Below are 21,041 nucleotides of genomic sequence, written 5' to 3'. Positions count from 1 at the left end.
GGCTCCTTTTTTTTTTCCTAATGCGGTGGATGATATATGGAGGGCTGCTCCTTTCTGCTGCACACTGCTCCCGGTCTCGATGATTCACCAGTAAATGAGAAGCGACAGGTGACACAAGTACAAGTCCGTGACTTGACATTAATAAGCTATGACGGAGCAAAATTCATTATCAAACAGGTGCAGAAAGAGAAGCCAGGGTAAGTGGTCGGTCTGCAGGAAGATCAGGGGCAGTGGAGGGAAGATCTGTAGATGTGTGCGTGTGTGCCAGTGGACTGGCTATGTAATCAGTGCCATCGATTACTGTCAATTACAAAGGACAGAGTGGAAGTGGCAGTTGAAATTAAGGACAGTGTATCTTTATACGGCCAGCGTCGCCCTGCTGTTGATTTGAGGGATAAAAGCCTTAGCCGGCCAAGAACAGCAGATGCTGTCGCTGCTGCTGGAGGGAGCAGAGGAGGTAGCAGTCTGATTTTTCTGCCGTCATCAAAATACCGAGAAAACACGTCATGCCTCTTACACAGTAAAAGCCAAATTGCCCTTGTAACCACCCAGAAATCACAGATCGGCTCTCTTACGGAGCCTTAACAGCGATTCATTTATTGATAACATGATGCAGGGGACAGCTGGTGCGCGGAGCTTATAGGTATTACAGTGCAAACATAAAAGCGGCAGAGCTTGGACCGAATAACTTCCTTATTAACTGATCCAGGGGTACGTAGCGTTACTCAACACAGTAACACAAATCATCTGCAGCTGCTTGGAGAAGAAGAAGAAAAAAAGAAAAAAAGGGAGGGGGGGTCGGCCTAGTTAGCTAGCGACCACAGCCTTAGGTCGAGCCCGCACAGAGCTGCCAGCCCCGTGGGCTGGTGAAATGTCACAGGGCTACGTCTCCGGCGTCTCTCGGGGCCCGGCTGACGGGTCAAGCAGACCAGAGAACACCGGCTACCAGACGCGGAAAGGCCAGCAGCTGCTCATACACCAACATCTGCGCCTTCTGCTCATCCCTACCAGCGATTAAAAGACGCAACGCTAGTCGGCTAACTCGGCCAGTTTATCAATATCAGCGTGGTAGCTCCCTGGCTAGTAACTGAACGTTAGTGCGCTCTTCCCGTTACTGCCCGAGCAGCTGTTAGCCTATAGCAGCGGTTATTTAGCCTGACTGCACTACGACAATAGCACACGCCTGCTAGCATGCACTGACAGACCACTAAAAGCAGGCAGCAGAATTAAGTCTACAAGCAATTTTGGCTAACTATCACTGCTAGCTGGCTAACCAGAAATAATATGAGGCGAGGTTGCGGGGGTGGGGGGACAAAACGACAAGACAAACACGATGCACACTATAACGTTGAGGCTGCTTACTTCCCGAGCTCCTCGTATAGCTGGTACTCATCAGTAAACCGGGTGGAAGTAGCGGTGGTTGCCATGGTTAGAGCCGTGAGAGGGGAGCCCGAGCCTTGGGGTACGACGGCGGCAGCTGCGGCGGCAGGCTCTCGTACGGGGTCCGAGAGGAGGGTAGCCTAGCCTCCAATACTAAAGCACCTTTCTGACAGGCAGGCAAGACTGAAGAGAGGCGAGCAGAGACGGAAAGGGAGGGGCTGGCTACAAGAGGAGGAGTGATGATGGTGGTGTGTGTGTGTGTGTGTGCGTGCGTGTACGTGTAGTAAAGAGGTGCAATCCTCGCGAGAATAGGCTCGTGCAGCAATGAGAGCGGGGCCTCCAATTCAATGAAGTCACTGAAAAAAGTGGGGAGATGATGGTGAAATGTTCTCTCAGTCATTTAGATTAAATAATTCATCTTTTGTCGGGCAGTGGATCTCACAATGAGATGCCGCTAAAGTGTACAAGAGCCACGTGACGGTCCAGAGAAACAGAGTTGGCATCCAAGATCCGTCTCTTCTCATTTCTTTCAAAATAATATTGCAGGCAACAACCCGGCAGCAGCGTTTTTACTGCACCGGTCGGGATACACCCATCACTGGGTCACACCTCACTGCAGCAGAGTCAGACTGTGACACACACACACATTCATACACACACAAGGTATAAGTTCACACTCAAGGAATCAATATTGATTAATGCAGGTCTTGCTCTCAACACAGGAGGTCGGCCTTCCTGAACAACTGAATTGACTTTGCATTTGAGGGGAGTGCATGTGCATAAGAGAGATAGGGATGGTTAATGGGAACAGTGTGACTGCTGTATCAGGTTTCCACTGACGAGCATCCACAGTGTGAGGGCTGTTGGCTTGGCGGCGCTAAAAGACGGTGTCACAAAGATCCAGAGTGCCTCTCTAAATGTTTAATGTGGCATGAGTGGGAGGCCATCAGAGGACAGGCAAGGTGGGGCTGGAGAGTTACAGTTAGAGGGCCTCTGCATGTGAGCAGTTCAGCTCAGAGAAGGGACAGCACACAGACACAGTCATAAGAAAAAGAGAGCAAAATGGTGATTTCACTTGAAAGTCTTTATGCGTGGTTGTCAGCGTGGGAACGCAAAAGCTGAAAACGCTGAAAAGTTCAAATATTACGAGTGGAGCCAGCTGAATCGGCGATGGAGAGCATGAAAAGGAGGCCGGCATTTATGTGCGAGCGTGTGCATGTTTGTGTGTTATGTGGAAGACAAACGAGCACTGCATTGTAGGCTACTGGCCCTATGCTGCCCTCCTTTTCCTACGTGCTAACCCCGCTGCCTCTCCTCCTCTTCCTCCACCTCCTCAGCCTCCACAAAAGTTATATAATGGTGAACTCCTCAGCCTTTGTTATCTCACACCAACCACACACTACGCCTTGCCCGCTTCATGAGAGACAGAGGAGTGAGGAGAGAGAGAGAGCGAGGAGAAAGTGGGATGATTTCTCATGAAGAAAAGAAACATAATCTGTGATTTTTCATGTTTTATTTTCAGACTGTAACAGTCACGCATATGCACACACTGTGCACTTTATATGCATGTGTTACCTACTGTGACGCAGACACTGGTTGACTGTGACTTCTCTCTTGGTTTTGCAATGAAAATGGTGCATGAAGGTGGCAGCTATTTATGCTGACATCTCTTATTACTCCCATGCCGCCCTGCAGGGAAAAACAAAGCACTCAATGTCTATGAAATTGCACTCAATCTCAAAGGAAATGCTGAATTATCATCATATTATAACATGTTTCACTATACACATTAAAGGCACTTCAAAGGTTTCCCTTAGTTAATGTATAGCTGCAGAAATATATTTAGTAGTTCTTTGTTAAAAGCACCAGTTGAGGTTCTGCGGTAGTCAGAGCCAAAATATCATATTTCTGTTTGTAGCAGACTCTCATTGCTAACTGAAGCTGTGTTTATACCCAGAAAAGACTAACTGTGTAATCAAAGCTTGAGTAGCTGCGATACATTTAGGAATGAATTTTCCTCTGTTGTGACTAATGAGGGTGAATATGCCATCTGTTACATCATCACAACTGAGAGGGTGGATGTGGCCAGAAGCTGAGTGATGACACTCCCATTCTCCACTGCTTTTGGAGAAATAATCCGACTGGGGGAAGTGAATGAGTAACACTCTTCCTTCCTTCAGCAGATACTGTAGTGATGCCCGCGAGCAATAAGCTACCGACCCCCAACCGCTCAGCAAATCTGTCGTTGATGGTCGTGGCTGGGCTGTGCAGCGCCTGGGTGTCAGTGTGAGAGGCTGCATGGGCGAAAAGCAGGGTGTTGCTGATGAAACGCCAGTGTGCTCTGTCAGCTCGGACAGGATAAATAAATAATGGTAAGTTTGTGAAGATCACAGCAAAAATCAGGGGCGACATGTACTCGGCTCCTGTTCTTGATGATTACAGAGTTTAGTCATTCTGTGTTTCCTTCATTTCAGGGAGTGCTGCTAGAAATTCAAGCTCTGCTGACTCAGCCTGGGATTACTTCATGTGGACTATTTCACTACCTATTAAAAAATGAGCCATGAGCTGCAGTATTGGTCGGATGTTTACACACACTCATCACAGGCATGAATGTCATGGTAATTTCGGCTTTTAATGGTTTCTTGGAACTGCTCTTTTTTACAAAATGGAATGATTGTACAGCATACATCTGTAGTGCAAAAGGTTGCATATTTTGCATTTTCTCCACACAGTATCAAACGTATAAATACAGGTTCAGATTTATACATACACTCACTAAGTGGTGCGGACAGTTCTACAGTGTCTTCTAACTTAACAAGGCCAAGGCCTCTTAATTCCTACCACAACTGGTAGTTTCTCTTTGCCAGTATAAAAAGTATTTGTTTGACAGGTCTCTTTGGATTGACCAATACTCAGAATGATGGGGAAATCCAAGGAACTCAGAAGAACTGTAGATTTACACAAGCTGGGAAGGTCTGTTCTAAACAACTGCGGATTCCAACATCAGTTCAGTTATGTACAATTGCGGCTGTACATACAATCGGGGTGGCTGTAGCTCAGGAGGTACAGAAGGTCATCTACTGATCTGCATCTTGGTGGTTGGATCTTGCTGCTCCAGTCTGCATGCCAAATATCCTTTGGCAAGACATTAACCTCAAACTGCTCTCAGATGCATTCATGGGAGTATGAGTGTGTGCAAATGTTAGATAGAACGCACTTACGTAGAAAAAAAGCATAGAAAAACCATAGCTTGTACAAATGGGTGAATAAGGCAAGCTGACGTTTTCAGCTTGGAGTGCTCAGGTAGAGTAGAAAAGCGCTATACAAGAAATTTACATTTATGTAAGTAGAAGTGATTTGGATGTACCACCACTTTGCCAGAGATCTGGAAGAAGGCCCAAACTGTTACCCTCAGATAAGAGGAAATTAGCTAGGATGTTCAGGAACCACCAAGGCTTAAGCCTGCATGAACTGAAAACTGCTTGAAGAACAGCATCACTTTCCACAGTGAAACAAGTCTCATCACCGGGGACTGAGAGTTGCCCCTGGTCCAGAAAAACTCCATTTTTTAATCATTTTATTTTCTGCATGGTCAGTATTTTCATTGTTACCTCCCTCACACTTTTATTTAAACATAAATCTGGATTGGTTACAAAAGTTATTCATTTGTAAATGTCGACAAAGTTGATAAGATTAAAGGTGATAAAACAGAAGAAGATACTGGATGTAACCCCATTGTGCAGCCCAAAGATAAATAGACATTGTGACATCACCTGCTGGTTTTGGACTTTGCATTTTGAAGCCTCAATTTTGTGGAGCCAGAAGTGATGAAATCTGGATGAGAGGCAGGAATGCTAAGTCATTGGGTAATGCCTGCAAGCTTTTTTAACAAGCAACATGCACAAACATATGTACATATGTGCTAATTAGTCCCAAGTAACATGCAAGTATACTCACCAGCTTTGTTGATGTTAAGCACCCCACAGCATTCTGTATTACTTGCCAGATAACTCCATTAAAAATGCTCCAAAATACACAAATACCACAAACACTGTGGAGAGGTCCAGTTCACTGACTCTAATTAGCTAAGCTTTTCAAGTGTAACTCAAGGATAAGTTATACAAACATTTCCCGCAGTGCAGTTATTATGAAAAGGGAACACTAACCATAGAAGCTCAAACCATTTTTATTCCACTCTGTTAACAGGCTTTTTAAATGCAGTGTATCTGGACATCTTAACATGGGAATCTATGGGAATTAACTCATATTTAGAGCCCTCAAGTGGCCATCGGTGGAAGTGCTGTTTGTGTGTTCGGCATAGCTCCTTAACAGACCATTAGGTTGTTTTCCACTTCAGGGAAAAGGATCTAATGGTCGCTTTGTGTGGCCTGCAACTTCATGTGCATTCCCACGATGGTACACTGTCCTGTAGGACTGTGTGTGTGTGTGTGTGTGTGTGTGTGTACAGATCATCATAGAGTAGTACCTTTAATATTGAGAGAGAAGAGAAAATGGAGACAGCTGAGATAAGCCTGGAGTCTATGTTTTTATAAATGGGGAGCACAAAAGAGAAATGTTTTTAAATCTCTCCTGTGTTAAAGCAGCTGCCGCTACATCAGCAGGCTAATTTGAATAACCTTTGCGTGTCTTCATCGTAGCGGAAACACAGACAAACAATGACCTGAAGGGATATTTAAGTGCTGCGAAAAGGGTTCCTGAGGGAAAAGGTTCCAGGTACTTTAAATGGAAAAATAACTACTGGTTGTCCTAGAAAGTTTATTCTCGTCTTCTGGATGTTGAATTTTTTAGTGCAATGTTTTCGGATGATAGAGAATGCATAAAGACTGTAGGTTGTGAGAGGTGGGCACATTTTATTTTATGGTGGCCAAGCCCATTATTTGGTTATGCTAATGTACATTTAAGCAGAGAGCTAAAAAATTTCAAGTCAACTGCTTTGAGATACAGGGCACTGAAGCAGTGTCCTTCTTACACTGTACTTCCAGTGTAAATTATAGGGGAAGGAAAAGAATAATGCAAAAACACATTGAAAACTTTGATTTTTAATTCCTGCTTTAGTTGGTCTTCCTCAAGCTCTGCTTAGAAACACTGTGGACAAACAAAGAGGGACAGTATTTGATGATTGAGATATCAACTCAGATAAACATTGCACATGTATTTTATATATATATATATACACACAGCAGCTCTCGACAGCAAAATACTTGCGACTAGATGAGTAGCCTACAGTTTTTGCATTTTAAGATCATCAAAAATTTTAATGTTAGACAAAGTTAGTTAAAGTTGAAGTTAGACAAAATGCATTTTTTTAATATGATGTCATTTGTGCTCAGAGACAAGCTATCCAAACCATCCTGGCTGAACAAAGGAGAGATGGTAGCTGACCAAAAAGAAAACCAAAATAATACTAGCTTAAAACTCCTAATCAGTAATTGTGATTTCAAGTATTTCCTTGGTCTTTAAAAAACAGCCTTTGATAATGATAATTTTTCTCTGGGGGTTCTTGTTTCTTTGGCCTGCATGAAACAACACGGTAAGAACACTTTAGAGTGAAGCAAGATGCACATTTTGTAATCTATCAGAACATTGTATGTAAACACATCAAACACATTCTTAAATTGTCAAATGTAAGTGTAAATAAGTCTTTATTTGTTCTCCTTCACACCTTTCTTTGACCACATGACGTCTTCCATCGAGGGCTGGGAAATGTGGTTATGAAAAGAATGTAGGAGGTACATTTTTGACAAGTCAACTGCACCCCGGAGGTTTTGTAAATTAGCAGAAGTTGGCCCCAAAAAGAGGTTCTGTAGGGTCTTGACATCACTATATATAAAATGATCTAAGATGAAAAGTGAACTGAATCAGTTTAGGCTTGTGTTCCACACACTTTAAAAACCAACAGTGCACAACTTGGACTTTACTTCCATCTTGTGTTCAACAGAGAAAACTGCAGCATGAAGGAGGGGAATAAAAACATCTGTGAAATGCAGCTTTTCACAGCACTGGTGACTTACTGTACACCACACTAGTTAAACACACACGCACAAGCATGCCTGAGAGAAAGAAAATCCAAAATAAATTCAAGCTTGTGTCCCCAGTTCTTGTTTTTTTCTTTTTACTTTTTTTAAGTCATTAAAGATGAATGCTGTACAATCAGTCCAGCCATCAATGACGAGTGTACGTAAACGTGACCACAACTTTATATTGTTCTAAGCTTTTAAGAACTGCCTAGAAAATAAGCAAACAACAAAACAGTACATTTGCAGCCATAGATCTTAAACAGTCGATGTCATTTATCTACTTATTTTCTGCACTGTCAGTGCATTCTTTGTTCATATGTAAATGTCACAAAGTTGATAAGATTAAAGTTGAAAAAACAGAAGAAGATACTGGATGTAAACCCATTGCAACCCCTCTGTGAGATCACCTGCTGGTTTTGGACTTTGTATTTTGAAGCCTCAGTTTTGTGGAGCCAGAAGTGACGGGATTTAGACGACAGGGTGGCGGCTGATATCAGCTACTGCCTTTTTGTTTGTTTAGTTGCAACTAGTTGTAACTAATAAGTGTCTCGCCAAGGGACACTATAAACTGTGTCATTCAAAACACTTATGCCATTTAGTTCATTTTCAGCAAAACTAGACCAACCTCAGTTTCAACAAAGACATAAATGAAGAGTCGCACATCAACACTCATGAAGTCTTGTGATAAAGAGTCCTTCATCACATGGAGTAGTAAAAACATAACTTGCTTATGTATTTTTACTGCATGTGTGATGTTGCAGTGTGACCATAGCATCTGTAAGGACAGTGCGCAAATACGGGGTGTGTAGGAAAGAAGTGTAGGAAATGATCATCTCATGGACGTCAATCCCAAGCCTCTGATTTATTTTGTTCCGAACGTTTTGAATAAATGCTATAGAAAGAGGTGCTCCATCCATCAGAGTCATAATAAGTCAAGAAACTTTATTTGCTTAATGCCAAATGCTGAATGTTAAACTACGTTACATTTACTCTAGCAGATAAAAATACTTGGAGTTTGTTTTTCATACTGTTGCTTATAAAGCTAAAAACGATCCTCTGAGTTTTCATTTAGATCCGTGAAGGTTTTTGGTTCATTGACTTTAATGCAAACCATTGCGCTCGTTTCCGGGTTCATATATTTTTTACAAGAAAGAAAACGGAAAGAAAAACACACCCCAAAAATCTTTTACTGGGTTTTAGTGCAGACTTTAGTTCATCCCCCGTTTGGAACAAGCTATTTTAGCATCTCCTTTCAGTCAGTTTCCTTTTTATATTTCTGTGTTCACACCCAGACCTGTGTGATTGTGGTGAGTGTATTAGGGATATCTGATCTTAGTGAAGTCACTGAATAGAAAGATGTAGGGAACAGAGCTTTTAGAGCAGTATTAAGCATGAATCTTTGCTGCATGCACGCATACACACTGTGTATGTGTGAGTGTGTGTTCATCTGGATCACCTTCCTTCTCTTTGCCACACTTAGAAATAACATCCAGATGTCTTCACTGTAGATCTGGTGAGGTTTAGGTGAACTGAGGGAACAGAAAGGGAACACAGAAGGGAACTAACAAACCTAAAGTAAAGTAAAACTAAAGTAAAAACAAAAGGCACAAATAAAAGGACAGGAAGCAATAGAAATAATCTTAGGATAACTCATACACACAAGAAAATACAAAGTAACACTGTTAACAGAAAACTCTAAATAATACAGAACTCCAACATGAATTGCTTCTCAACACCAGAAAGAATCACGATTTGCAGAAAAATTCAAACCCAAGGGTCAAAGACGCACACACACATAGTACACTGTGCAGTCCAGAAGCCCCACTTTCTGTTTTCAACCAGGGAGGAAAACGTATAAAAAAATACCATCCTGCAGACAGCTGCTGGCATTTGTGGCTCACTAGGCAGACAGTAGGCAAGTATTGCTTCTATGGGTGTGTACGTGTGTGTGTAAATAGGTCATTACAAAGACCTGCAGCTTTGATACTTAAAGAACGTGAACGAGACGGAGACAGTGAACATGTAACCTGTTTGCTATGTATTTTTAAACAGAGAACACAAAAGAGATATTTTTCTAAAGACCTGGGTGAAAACATCTGTCTGAATAATCTTTGAAGGTTTGCACTGCAGTGGAAACACAGACAAACACTGATGTGCAGAAAACTTGAAGAAACACGGAAGTATTTGTTCAGGAGGGTGGACGATCAGATCTGCAGAGCAAAAAACTAGAAGCTACTTGGAACAAGGACAGAGAACAAAGGTGAGCGGCAAATTATGCTAATGAGTGATTATAACAGTGTTTTATGTTTTTGCATGGAATCAATTTAGTCTGTTGTTTTTACTGTGTGTCAGCTGTTGGGGTGCGTTTTGTTCAGCAGGAGTAGACGAGATCCAAATGATGCCAAATACAGCTGCTGCCAAGAAATGTCGCTCCCTAATGATTAAAAACTATAAACCAGTGCAAAAATGACAATTCACTATAGACAATAAATAACTAAATATAATCCACTATCCTCAAATCACACATTACAAATACTTAGCGTTGGTTTGTGAATTTTTGTTGCTCCCTAAATTGGCGCGCAAATCATCAAAACTTTCTGAACGTGTTCTTTCGTTTAAAGTTACTGAAAACCATCAAGTTTTCACATTTCAGGCCACTTTGTGAAAATCTGTGGGAGAACAAGTTTATTTCCTTCTATCAAAATATTTATCAGGTAGCGTGAAGGTGATATAACCTTTTTTATTTTGATCTGAAAGGGAATATTGCACACTTTTTTTCACGATTTCAAAGACCAGTCTTATTATTAAGACCGGGTTTATTATTCTAATGGTCACTTAGTCTTTAAACATTGTAAATTTACCATAGGTAGTAGAAATAAAAGTAAAGAGAATGAATAAAATGTATGTGCTCCGAGCTAGTGTGTTAGCAAATGAGGAAGTGTTCCAGTTGTTGGGAAGTTTTTCAGTTTTAAAAAACTGAGACTTGTTCTGTTTGATTTTTTGTTTTGTTTTGTTTTGCTTGAGGTTGAATTTTACTGCAGGCATGTTCAGGCAGCTCCTCCACACACAAAGACAGGGAAGCACGAGAGGCAAAGATGAGGTATAACTCAAAGCAAATGGATGTTTTACCTGCAGAGAGAGAAAATGGGTCCAAAGGATTTTGTTTTCAGTGCTTCACAGCTCTGCTGTCCACAGGTTGCTGACAGAACCAACTAAAGTTGGAATCACATCTAACTGACAATTTAATTTTTGTTTTGCTTTAGAGTGGCCTCTGTTTTTATTAGGGTGAGGGTGTGTTTTCTTTTCTTTTTTTTTTTGCTTGTTTACTTTCTTCTATTCATTTCTGACATAAGAATAAGCTCCAGAAGTTAATAATTTCAAAGTTGCACCAAACTGATAATATTTAACACAAACATGTCCATAATGTTTAAAGTAATCCTTCTTACAAATGACCTAAACTAATCGCAGAGTTCTAACTTTAATCTCAAAATTCTGAGAAAAAAGTCAGAAATCAGAGAAAAAATAATTCTGAGAAAAACATCAGAATTCTGGAAAACAAGAAGAAAAAAGAAGAAAAAAATAGCTTCCATGTCTGAAAAATAAAGCAGGCACTGAAATGCATTAAATCTGCTTGGCCAGCAGACCTTCCAGTTGTATATTTGGCTCCATTCCTTAGCAAACGAGCTCAGCAAACACTTTGATGACAACTTTATGGGCTGTCAGTATCAGACAAAACAATTTTTTATCTGTTACATGATTTTGATGTTTAGATTTAGATAGTCATTTTGTTCCACAAATTACTTCTAACATCTTCTTATTTGTCTTTCATCATCAATCCACAGACCTGAAGACCCTTATCAGCTGATTGTGCACTTCCACATAAGACTTGCTGACAGTTAACAATGACTACTCTAGCACAAGTTAAAAAACTGCTGAAAGATTACCTCGACGAGCTAAATGAATCTGATCTAAGATCCTTTCAGTGGTACTTGGCCTTGAATGAGACAAAGGGACAACAAACTATCAAGACATCTCATCTGGAGAATGCTACCAGAGAGAAAACTGTGGACAAGCTGGTCCAGGTTTATGGGGAAGATGATGCTGTGAAGGTGACAATTGACAATTTCAGTAGCATTAAGCGCAATGACCTGGCAAAAAAGTTAACTGAAGGTAAAATGCCATGGTGGTGTTGACACATCATGCAAACATTGAATATTTGTTCATTTGCATCTTCTTGTCTTGTTCATTATCTCTCCCAATGCGTAACATACCGTCGATTTGTCACGTCCATAGGCCTCTCATAGTAACACAAAAGGTAACTTTCCACGTTCTTATGAAATGCTCAGTTTTCAATTCAATCAAATAGAACGCTGCAAAGCGGCTTTCTATTCCATCCCTAATCTTAACCGTACCCTTAACCATAACCTTAATCATAATTTTAACCATGCCTAACCCTATCCCTAACCCTGACCCTATCCCTCCTAACCATAACGTTGTTAAGTTGATTTTCATGTCACACGTAAAACACACTTAAAGATTCATTCCAACCGACTCTCATGTGTCCGAAGGCGTAACTGTGATGGGGTTACACCGTCACAGAACGCTGACAAGCAACATGAGTGCAGGCACGCACAACCACAATTAGATTCCACACTCTTCACACGGTGTTATTGTGGCTACGTGTCGTTAAGCCAACAGGTCAGATAAACAGGAAGGGGTGACAGCTAATTCAGATATCCTGAACACAAAGGAACCACAGAGACTACCTCACAGTCATTTCATTATTTACACACCTGCTGCCTGGGCTTTAAGGGGGTTGTCTGCAAGAGGAAGACGACTCAGTCCATCATCATTACTGTTGTTCTTGTCCTCTCTGTATTTAATGAACATACTTATATGCTCTTAACAATACCGCCTATCGCATGATCCTCTGTGACGCCAACAGAGGGACGGCCTTCATCTCATGAAAAAAACTTATCAATGGCTTGTGATCCATGATAATCATATACTTCCTGCCATACAAGTACCTATGAAAATACTGTACACCTGTCACGGTTAACGCTGGCCAACCATGGGGATGTGGGGAAAGGAGGACCCAAATGCTGGTCTCTTTGATGCAACAGTGCATTTATTTACAGTGCAGGGAAAATAACAATAAATCCCCAGTGCGTTCCCGACTCCCCTGACATATCTTCTTCCCAGTGTTAGTGTTCTTTGTCTCCGCTCCTTAGTGTTTGAGCACCCATGCTCGCTGCCCTCTCATCTCCACACTCTCCTGTGGAATAACAAAGAGGCAGCCGTCAGACACACCACAATGCAGCAGACTAAACTTACTAACTGGCCAAGAGACTAACGTGAAGTCACGCAATGATCCAGCATCGGAGAGAGCTCCACCACACTCTTAAGTAGCTCCTCCGATGAGGCTTGATCAGCTGCAGGTGTGTGATGGTCTTCAGGTGTGGCCAACCACCTGGCAGGGCCACACCCACCAGGTCTGAAGGTGCTCCCAGATACACCTGCATCCACACACACACACACACACACACCAAAAATACACATGTCCATAATTGCTCAGACCCAGGACCCTGACAACACCAAATATTAAAGCCAATCCTTCTTTATCCAGCTGTTAGTAGTTCTTTTCTGTTACGTTCAGTGTACGTGATGCAAACCCAATAGGTTTCTCCTGACCATCTGCTGAGCTATCTCTGCTCCCACTAGGGGGATGCATTGCAAGAAAAAATCCAATCTTTCTTCTCATCATAGTGCACCAATACACTACTTGACAGTTGCAATAGTTCCTTTGACTTACAGAAAACCTTCTTCTGTTCTGGTCCCCAACACCACGGTTCCTCCTTTCTCAGATGCTTGTGCAGTGGGGCCAACAGCATGGACAAGTTTGGCAAGAACTTATTATAGAACTTCAACAACCCCAAATAAGCTTTGAGCTCTGTCGCTGATTTTAAGGGTGGCACCTCCTGCACTGCTTTCACTTTTGCCGGCACTAGACATAATGTGGTCATATCCACCCGATGTCCTAGAAATGTCACTTCCTTCTCCATGAACTGACATTTGCTCCTTTTTAAACGCAGCCCCGCCTCATCTAAGTGCTGCAGTACTCCATCCAGTGTCTGAAGATGTTTTTGGTCATTTTTTGTAGTCACCACAAATCCTGGCACTGGAGTCTGGCTTTAGTATTGGTACAATGGGTGCTGCCCAATCAGAGAATTTCACTGGCTGGATAATTTTCTCCTCCAACAGTCTCTCCACTTCTTGCTACACTTTCTTTTTCATAGAAAACAGAACTAATTGTGTCTTATATAAGCAAGGTTTGGAATCACTGGTGTATTATATAAGCAAGGTTTGGAATCACTGGTGTCTTATATAAGCAAGGTTTGGAATCACTGGCTACATGTATCTTTGCTGCGAACCCCTTTAGCGTTCCTAGCTCATCCTTAAACACTGTTGCATGTCTGGCCAGTATCTGCTGCAGCATCTTCTCTGCCTTCTATCTCATGTATAGGATGCCACTCTAGTTGGAGGGCCTTAATCCATCCGCGACCCATCAAAGTAGTTCTAGCCCCTTTAACCACCGCCATCCAGTGTTTTTCTTACTGTCTCTGAATTCCACCTTCACTTTGGCTGCTCGTGACCTTTAGCTACCTTGTGGCCTCCACACGTTCTCAGTTTGATTCCACACTTGCTTACTTTGGGTGCATTACTGCCTTTAAAAGGTTTTTTAAATGTCTCCTTTGACATGATAGTGAAGCCACAGCCCGTGTCTGTTTCAAAAATCACATTCTGTCCATTTACTTTTAGTTCCTTTCTGATGGGTTCCTCCCTCGGAATACTAATCTCCTCATGCATATTGTACATAGTCACACTACTTGCCTTTATGTGCTGATCTTTTAGGATTTATCTTTTTAAATTATGATCGTGTTCTTATTTGTGGTGATTTTAACATTCATATATGCTGTGAGGCGGACCTATTGGCTAAGGACTTTCTTGCCCTTATTGACTCTTTTAATCTCACTCAGTGGGTGAGAAAATCAACCCACACTAAAGGCCATATGCTGGACTTGGTATTGTCGTATGGACTGGATATTTGCATCACAGACATTAATGATGCTGGGATTTCGGACCATTTCCCAGTTATGTTTGATGTTCAGTTATGCAATATGGAACTGAACTCTGAGGGTCCACTGTGCTTATCGCGTCTGATTAATTCTGAGGCTGTTGCCCTTTTCTCTGCGGCCTTTGCTAACTCTGTCTGTTACGATGACATTAGTAATGCACCTCTCTCGGTTGATGGCGCAGTCAACTCTTTTATTTCTACATGCTCTTCTATTTTGGACACTGTGGCTCCAGTAAAGACTAAACGCCGTAAAACCTCTCGCCAACCCTGGCTAAATGAATACACCCTCGCTCTTAGACATGAACGTCGTCGAGCTGAGAGGAGATGGAAAAAAGATCAACTTCAGGTGTCCCTTGACATCCTGCATATGAGCCGGTCTAAATTTCAGAAGGCTGCCAAAATGGCAAAAACTTCTTTTTTGTCGAACATCATTGCAACTAATAGTCACAATCCTTGAGTTCTGTTTAAAATCTTTAACTCAGTGGTTAATCCTTGCTCTGATGTTTCGATGGGTGCCTCCCCGGCCCTCTGCGAAAAGTTTCTAAATCATTTCATAGATAAAATCTCAGTGTTAAGGGCCCCACATTCTCCGGCAGTAAATCAAGCCCCAGTTTCCGAATGTTCAGCGGTTTTTCAACAGTTTGAACCTGTGTCATTCTCGACTTTAAAGGAAATAATTAATAACCTGAGAAGCTCAAATTCTCTGCATGACATTATTCCTTCTCGTATCATTAAGGATGCATTGAAAACAATCGGGTCTTGTATCTTATTTTTAATTAACTCATCACTGTTATCTGGCTGTGTTCCGACTGTCTTTAAACATGCAGTCGTGCAACCTGTTATCAAGAAAAGCAGCCTTGATCATAACACTCTAGCAAATTACAGGCCGATTTCTAAACTCCCTTTCATGTCAAAAAGTTTAGAGAAAATAGTGCTTCAGCAACTACAGACCCATTTAGAGATAAACGGTATAAGTGATAAATTGGGTCCTGTTTCGTTTTCTCTGTACATGCTGCCCTTGGGCTCCATTTTTGAAAAACACAATGTCTCTTTTCACTGCTATGCTGATGATATTCAAATCGACCTCCACTTGACTGGGGATGTTTCGTCTTCACTACATCCTCTGTTTGATTGTCTGAGGGATGTCAAAGACTGGTTATCACGTAACTCTCTTACTTTAAATGAAAAGAAGACAGAAATTATTGTTTTTGATAGAAATATGCCTCTGGAACAACTGACTGGTACACTCGGGCCTGTTGCTAATCACCTCACTGATGCTGCTAGGAATCTTGGAGTTTTCATGGATAGTTCCTTCAAACTAGATAAACAGGTTTCTACTGTGGTAAAAACCAGCTTTCACCAGCTACGGCTAATTTCTAAGGCTAAACCTTATATACCACGCAAAGATCTGGAGAAACTCATTCATGCTTTCATCACTTCAAGACTAGATTATTGTAATTCTCTCTACTTGGCCCTTCAATCTTCCCTCCTTCAGCGATTGCAGCTGGTCCAAAATGCTGCAGCACGTCTCCTGGCACTAGAAAGTATGATTCTATCACCCCTGTTCTAGCCAACTTACATTGGCTTCCTATTAAATATCGAATTGATTTTAAAATTTTATTGTTTACTTATAAAATCCTAAATAATATGGCACCTGACTACCTAGCTGATCTCCTCTGTCTGTATAGCCCTCAGAGAGCACTAAGATCATCGGGCCAACTGCTCTTAGTGCAACCTAGGTCTCGGCTGAAGACCAGAGGAGGCCGTGCCTTTGCCGTTGCCGCACCCAGGTTATGGAATATTCTTCCTCTTCATATTTGCGCATCAGATTCTATTCAATCTTTTAAATCACGTCTAAAAACATTCTAGTTTAACCTGGCATTCCAGGCTAATTAGGGTAATTTACATCTGGCTTTGCATTTAGATTATGTAATTATTTTATATTTTATATCTGTAATTTATATTTTATATTGTGATTTTTATCTGTATCATGACTTTACTGGAAAGCATTTTGGTGTACTTTGGTCTTTAAAATGTGCTATATAAATAAATTTTGATTGATTGATTGATTTCAGCTTCTTTCTCCTCACTCTCCCCATTATCCAAAAGTTGATTCTGTTCATCTGGACGTAGCGTTTTGTGAGAGAAATGTTTCCTCACTTGGATGAGTGACAAAACATTTCTCCCACAAAACGCTACGTCCAGATGAACAGAATCAACTTTTGGAGATTTACTTTCCTGGATGATTGAGAATGCATCAAGATGTTTTCTCCCCATTCTCCTCTTCTAAGACATATGCTTGTTTTCCTTGTCTGCCAGCCACACCCTCCTTTTTGTTCCGTTTTTTCTGCGGACCCTTTTTATGTGTCCCACCTTGCCACAGTTGTGGCACTTTTCTGTAACAAACCTGCAGTCACCGGCCACATGATTTATCCCTCCACATCTGTAGCATTCCCTGATATCTTGTTGTGACTTCGAGCCGACGTCCTCCATCTTGTTCACCGATCCTATTCGTTTACTGAATCACGACTGCTCCGTCATGCTCCTCAAGCCCACAGTGTCTCGGTTACCTGCTTCCTTTGCTTGAGAAAACTTCAGCACTCAACAGCACCGCTCGCTTCTTCTCCTCCTCCTTAAAATAATTTGTGACAGAAGTAATCCAAAATCTCACAATATTCTTCCCAGGATTGCAACTCGCTATCAAACAGCACCACCAGGCCCATGGTGGTAGCCATCATTCCTCACCCAGAGTTATACTTTTGTTGGGGGTTTTCTGTAGGACACTGTAGGTTTCCAGAAAGTAGTCATAAATACATTTGTGATTATCATAGAAAATATGGCTGGAAATGAGCAAAGAAAAGTATTGTTTTGTGAAGAAAATTGCCTTGATTGATAATTATTATGCCTACTGGGATGGGCAGTGGAGTATAAAGGAAGGTTATCAGGGCCTACTGGAGAGTGTGAGATGGTTACGGTTGTGAGATGGTTACGGTGAGGGTAACATGTAGGGTGGTTCAGCCACTTGAGCTTTGCAAATAGACTACTTTTTTTTTGTTTTTCATTGAGTTACGTTTATTTATTTTTTAAATTCTTTCTGTAATTAGTTCTTTGTGCACTTGGGAGGCCAGCATAATAAAGTACACACTCCGAACCCTGCCTGACTACGCCTATATTTGTTCGGGAGAAGTTTCTGAGAGGACCCCGCGGCAGTAACATGCTGACGATTTGTCACAGTCGTCGGTATGTTACGCGTTGGGATGAGAACCTGTTCATAGACATCATCAAAGATGGATGCAGCTTCTGGGGCAGAAAAATTAAGCCAATGATTAAATGCCTTAAACCTGCATTTCATGTAAAGGCCACCAGATGGCGACAAAAAACCTCCAGATCTATACAAGTCTCTCTGTAAACCATTTGCTCCTGAGTTCAAGGTCTCTGTCATTTATATTCGGTCATACTGAATAAAAATGGTCTGTTTTGTAAATTTAGGTTATTTTGTGATATTAAAAATGTGAAATTTCTTTGGTATTCTCACTCGTTGGCTAAGAACTCATCAGTACTGCATCCATCTTTTATAGTGTCTACAGCATTGGTTTAAATAGCAGTGACAGAGATGCCACACCCTTTGCACTGGATTAAATAAACAATAACATTTGTATATATTTTATTTTAAGCAACTTCCAGAAAGGACAAGCCAAATAATGAAGAGGCAAGTGGTGAATATTCAATTGATGAGGAATCACAAGATGAAGAGTGGAATGATGAAGAGGAAGAGGATGAACAGTGGAATGAAGAAGAAAACGAGGATGAAGAGTGGAATGAAGAAGAGGACGAGGATGAAGAGGGGAATGATGAAGAGATAAGAGATGAAGAGTGGAATGAAGAAGAAAACGAGGATGAAGAGTGGAATGAAGAAGAGGACGAGGATGAAGAGTGGAATGATGAAGAGGAAGAAGATGAAGAATGGAATGATGAAGAGGACGCAGATAAGGAATGGAATGATGAAGAGTCAAGAGATGAAGAGTGGAGTGATGGAGAGCCAGTGGTCAAAAAGAGAAGAAGAGTCCATTGATTGAAACCTCAATGATGCGCTGGAGGTGGGAAAAAATCTAGGAAATGTCGCGTCATCAGCAAGTCGTCTACAACCCTGAACCTCCAATTATTTTTGAAACTGTCTTTTCCTAGTGCAGGGGTGTCAAACTCAAATACACAGTGGGCCAAAATTCAAAACAGGAACAAAGTCGCGGGCTAACGTTTATATTTATTGAAATATATTTATTCTCCAGATATAAGAATGAATCTTTTCTTATGGACTCAAACACATTTGAGTATTCAGTTTTTTCTGAAAAACTGAATATGGAACAAGCAAAGCTTAATACTAAACAATATATATATTAGCTGTATAATACCAGTAGGCCAGCTCTAATAGTAATCTGGTATGGCTTCGCGGGCCAAATGTAATCAGGCTGCGGGCCAAATTTGGCCCGCGGGCCAGAGTTTGACACCTATGTCCTAGTGGATCAACTGACCACTAGGAAAATACAGTTTTTGTCATGGTCCCTGTGCCTCCCCAGCCAGCCCAGTGTGGCCACAAGTGTTTGTTGTTTTTCTCTCACTCTGTCTCTCCTACCTGTCTGCCTGGGCGGAGCTCTGATTGGGCTCCTGCCCTTGGCCCACGCACCTGCAGCTGATCTCGAGCGGATTGCAGTTCTCTGGCTCTTAAGGCTGGGGCTCTGAGCTGTTCGTCGCTGGAATATTGAGTAACTCTCGTTAGTATTGCCTGGCTTCCTTGCGATTCTACTGTTCCCGTGTTTGCCTTCGACTTACCCTCGTCTGTGTAAACAGGTTTACCTGGATCAGCCCTTTTGTGACCCCTGGACCCCGTGAGTAGGAGAGTGAGCTGAGCTGCTTGTGTGGAGACTGTTTGGACGAGGAGCAGAGCGAGTGCGAAGAAGTGTGTCTCCCCAGCCAAGTGATCCCCGGGACCCTGGTGTTTCCCCCCCCTTCACGTGTATATAGTGCACCAGTGTGATTAATAAAGTGTCGTTGAACTGTGCTACCTCAGTCTGCGCCTGAGTCCGTTCCACTCCCGTGACAGTTTTCTTATTTCTGTCTGTTTGTAATTTTTTTTGTAATTTGCAGATGTTACTTGGTTTAACATGCTTGAGTCACTTGTAAGAATTGCTACTGACACAATTGTAACAAATTCAGATTTCTTGGTTTTAAAATGTTACACAGTACAAAAACTCCAAAAAGTGTTAAGTCCGCCAAAGAGTAATTTAATAATAGAAAAAATAAAGTAAAATATGTTGCAGACGTTTCTGTTGAGCTGCTGATGTATGGTAAGACTATTCTGCTTATGTACAAAAATCACAGTTTATTAATCAAATACCATCAAGATGATGGTTGCAAATAGTTTGTTTCACAGATTTTAACTTTTGTTTTTAGCGTGTTTTGTTTGGCAGCTTTAGCTTTTAAGCTAAACATATTATCTTTTCCAAGACAAGCTCTAAAACTCTCCACGGCAATGTTCCCTCTAATTTTTCATGTGTCTGAGCGAACACACAAACTCCCTGAGCGGTCCCTTGGACCACTGTGAGCGACAGCAGACGTGTGCACTGTGGTCACGCCAGCATCCAAGTTACATGGTTTATTAAAATAATCAAATTACAGCATTTACATTTATGTTAGACTACTTTTAAATAAGTGCTTTATCCCACTTACAATGAAAATTAAAAAAAAATCCTGTTCATGACCTGTGTAGTATGTTAACACTATTGGAAGTAAAAATAACTTGAACTCCAGTTTTGAAAACACAACTTTCTTTTCTTTTTTCTTTTTTTTTTAAATAAAGCTCTGACTTGTATTATGAGTCTGTGGTCTGGGAGAGAGTCCTGTAACTCTCTGTCTGCAAAATACAGTAAATAATGACCAATGTTGGGCAATTAATTATATAGCTACTTCTTATATAGACAATAAACAATATAAACAACGATAGTATTCAGGAAGAAAACCAAACATTGCATATATTTTTTATCATAACTCTGGTTTTACGTGGCCTATCAACACAATTTATAAACTGGTATAAAGTCCACATTTTTTCCGTCAATTGTTCCGTCTGTCCTGAAAAGATTTTCTCCTTCATTTCTGTCAAACAATGCTGTATGAAACGTTTTCAGCTGTTAGTATCATGGTTGCTAGGCAACCTGGGCAGCACGACGGAGGCTACGTCCCATTTCACAAGCCTCGCACTTCCGGCCTTAGCGGTCTTTGAGTACGTGGCCCTTGTTGACCGTTAAGGCTGCGTACTTTAAGGCTGCAGACCCTGAATTGGGATACAGCCATAGCCTGTCAACGACGTTGATTAGCTGCGTATATACGAATGTGAATCGCATCATTGGTTGGACTATGGCAGGGGTGGGCAATCTCAGTCCATGAGGGCCGGTGTCCCTGCAGGTTTTAGATGTGTCCTCGAACCAACGCAGCTG

At 41.5% G+C, this 21,041-nt stretch overlaps 2 protein-coding genes and 1 long non-coding RNA gene across 17 annotated transcripts in view; 2 read left to right on the top strand and 1 right to left on the bottom strand.

The window, feature by feature from the left end:
- LOC101474026 (calcium/calmodulin-dependent protein kinase type II subunit gamma) overlaps positions 1-1,626 on the bottom strand; it is a 41,173-nt gene extending 39,547 nt beyond the window's left edge. For 7 of the 14 annotated variants that reach the window (XM_004556610.6, XM_004556605.6, XM_076887626.1 and 4 more), the window contains exon 1: positions 1,363-1,625. In XM_004556610.6, the coding sequence (XP_004556667.1) occupies positions 1,363-1,427 (65 nt within the window). In that variant the 5' untranslated portion in view covers positions 1,428-1,625. Of the gene's footprint in view, positions 1-1,362 lie in introns of all 14 variants that reach the window. The other 7 variants (XM_004556604.6, XM_004556608.6, XM_004556607.6 and 4 more) reach the window with 2 other exon arrangements.
- LOC143419874 (uncharacterized) lies at positions 571-5,440 on the top strand. The gene is made up of 3 exons (XR_013099884.1): positions 571-711; positions 3,564-3,752; positions 3,855-5,440. It is a non-coding gene; the product is annotated as an uncharacterized LOC143419874 (long non-coding RNA).
- Positions 5,441-9,420: 3,980 nt separating this feature from the next.
- LOC143419871 (uncharacterized) lies at positions 9,421-19,739 on the top strand. 2 transcript variants are annotated; one of them, XR_013099881.1, is made up of 4 exons: positions 9,421-9,678; positions 11,261-11,588; positions 18,228-19,322; positions 19,399-19,739. XR_013099881.1 is itself a non-coding variant. In XM_076887623.1 (3 exons), the coding sequence occupies exons 2-3, from the start codon at positions 11,321-11,323 to the stop codon at positions 18,623-18,625; spliced, it is 666 nt and encodes a 221-aa protein (XP_076743738.1). In that variant the 5' UTR covers positions 9,421-9,678; positions 11,261-11,320; the 3' UTR covers positions 18,626-19,739. The 2 variants fall into 2 exon arrangements, 1 of the variants encoding a protein (XP_076743738.1); XM_076887623.1 differs by having other exon boundaries at positions 18,228-19,739.
- The last annotated feature ends 1,302 nt before the right edge of the window (positions 19,740-21,041 follow it).

Source organism: Maylandia zebra, linkage group LG8 (assembly GCF_041146795.1).
Source record: "Maylandia zebra isolate NMK-2024a linkage group LG8, Mzebra_GT3a, whole genome shotgun sequence".
In the NCBI taxonomy this organism is placed as follows: Eukaryota; Metazoa; Chordata; class Actinopteri; order Cichliformes; family Cichlidae; genus Maylandia; species Maylandia zebra.
This window is presented reverse-complemented; position numbering and strand designations above follow the sequence as displayed.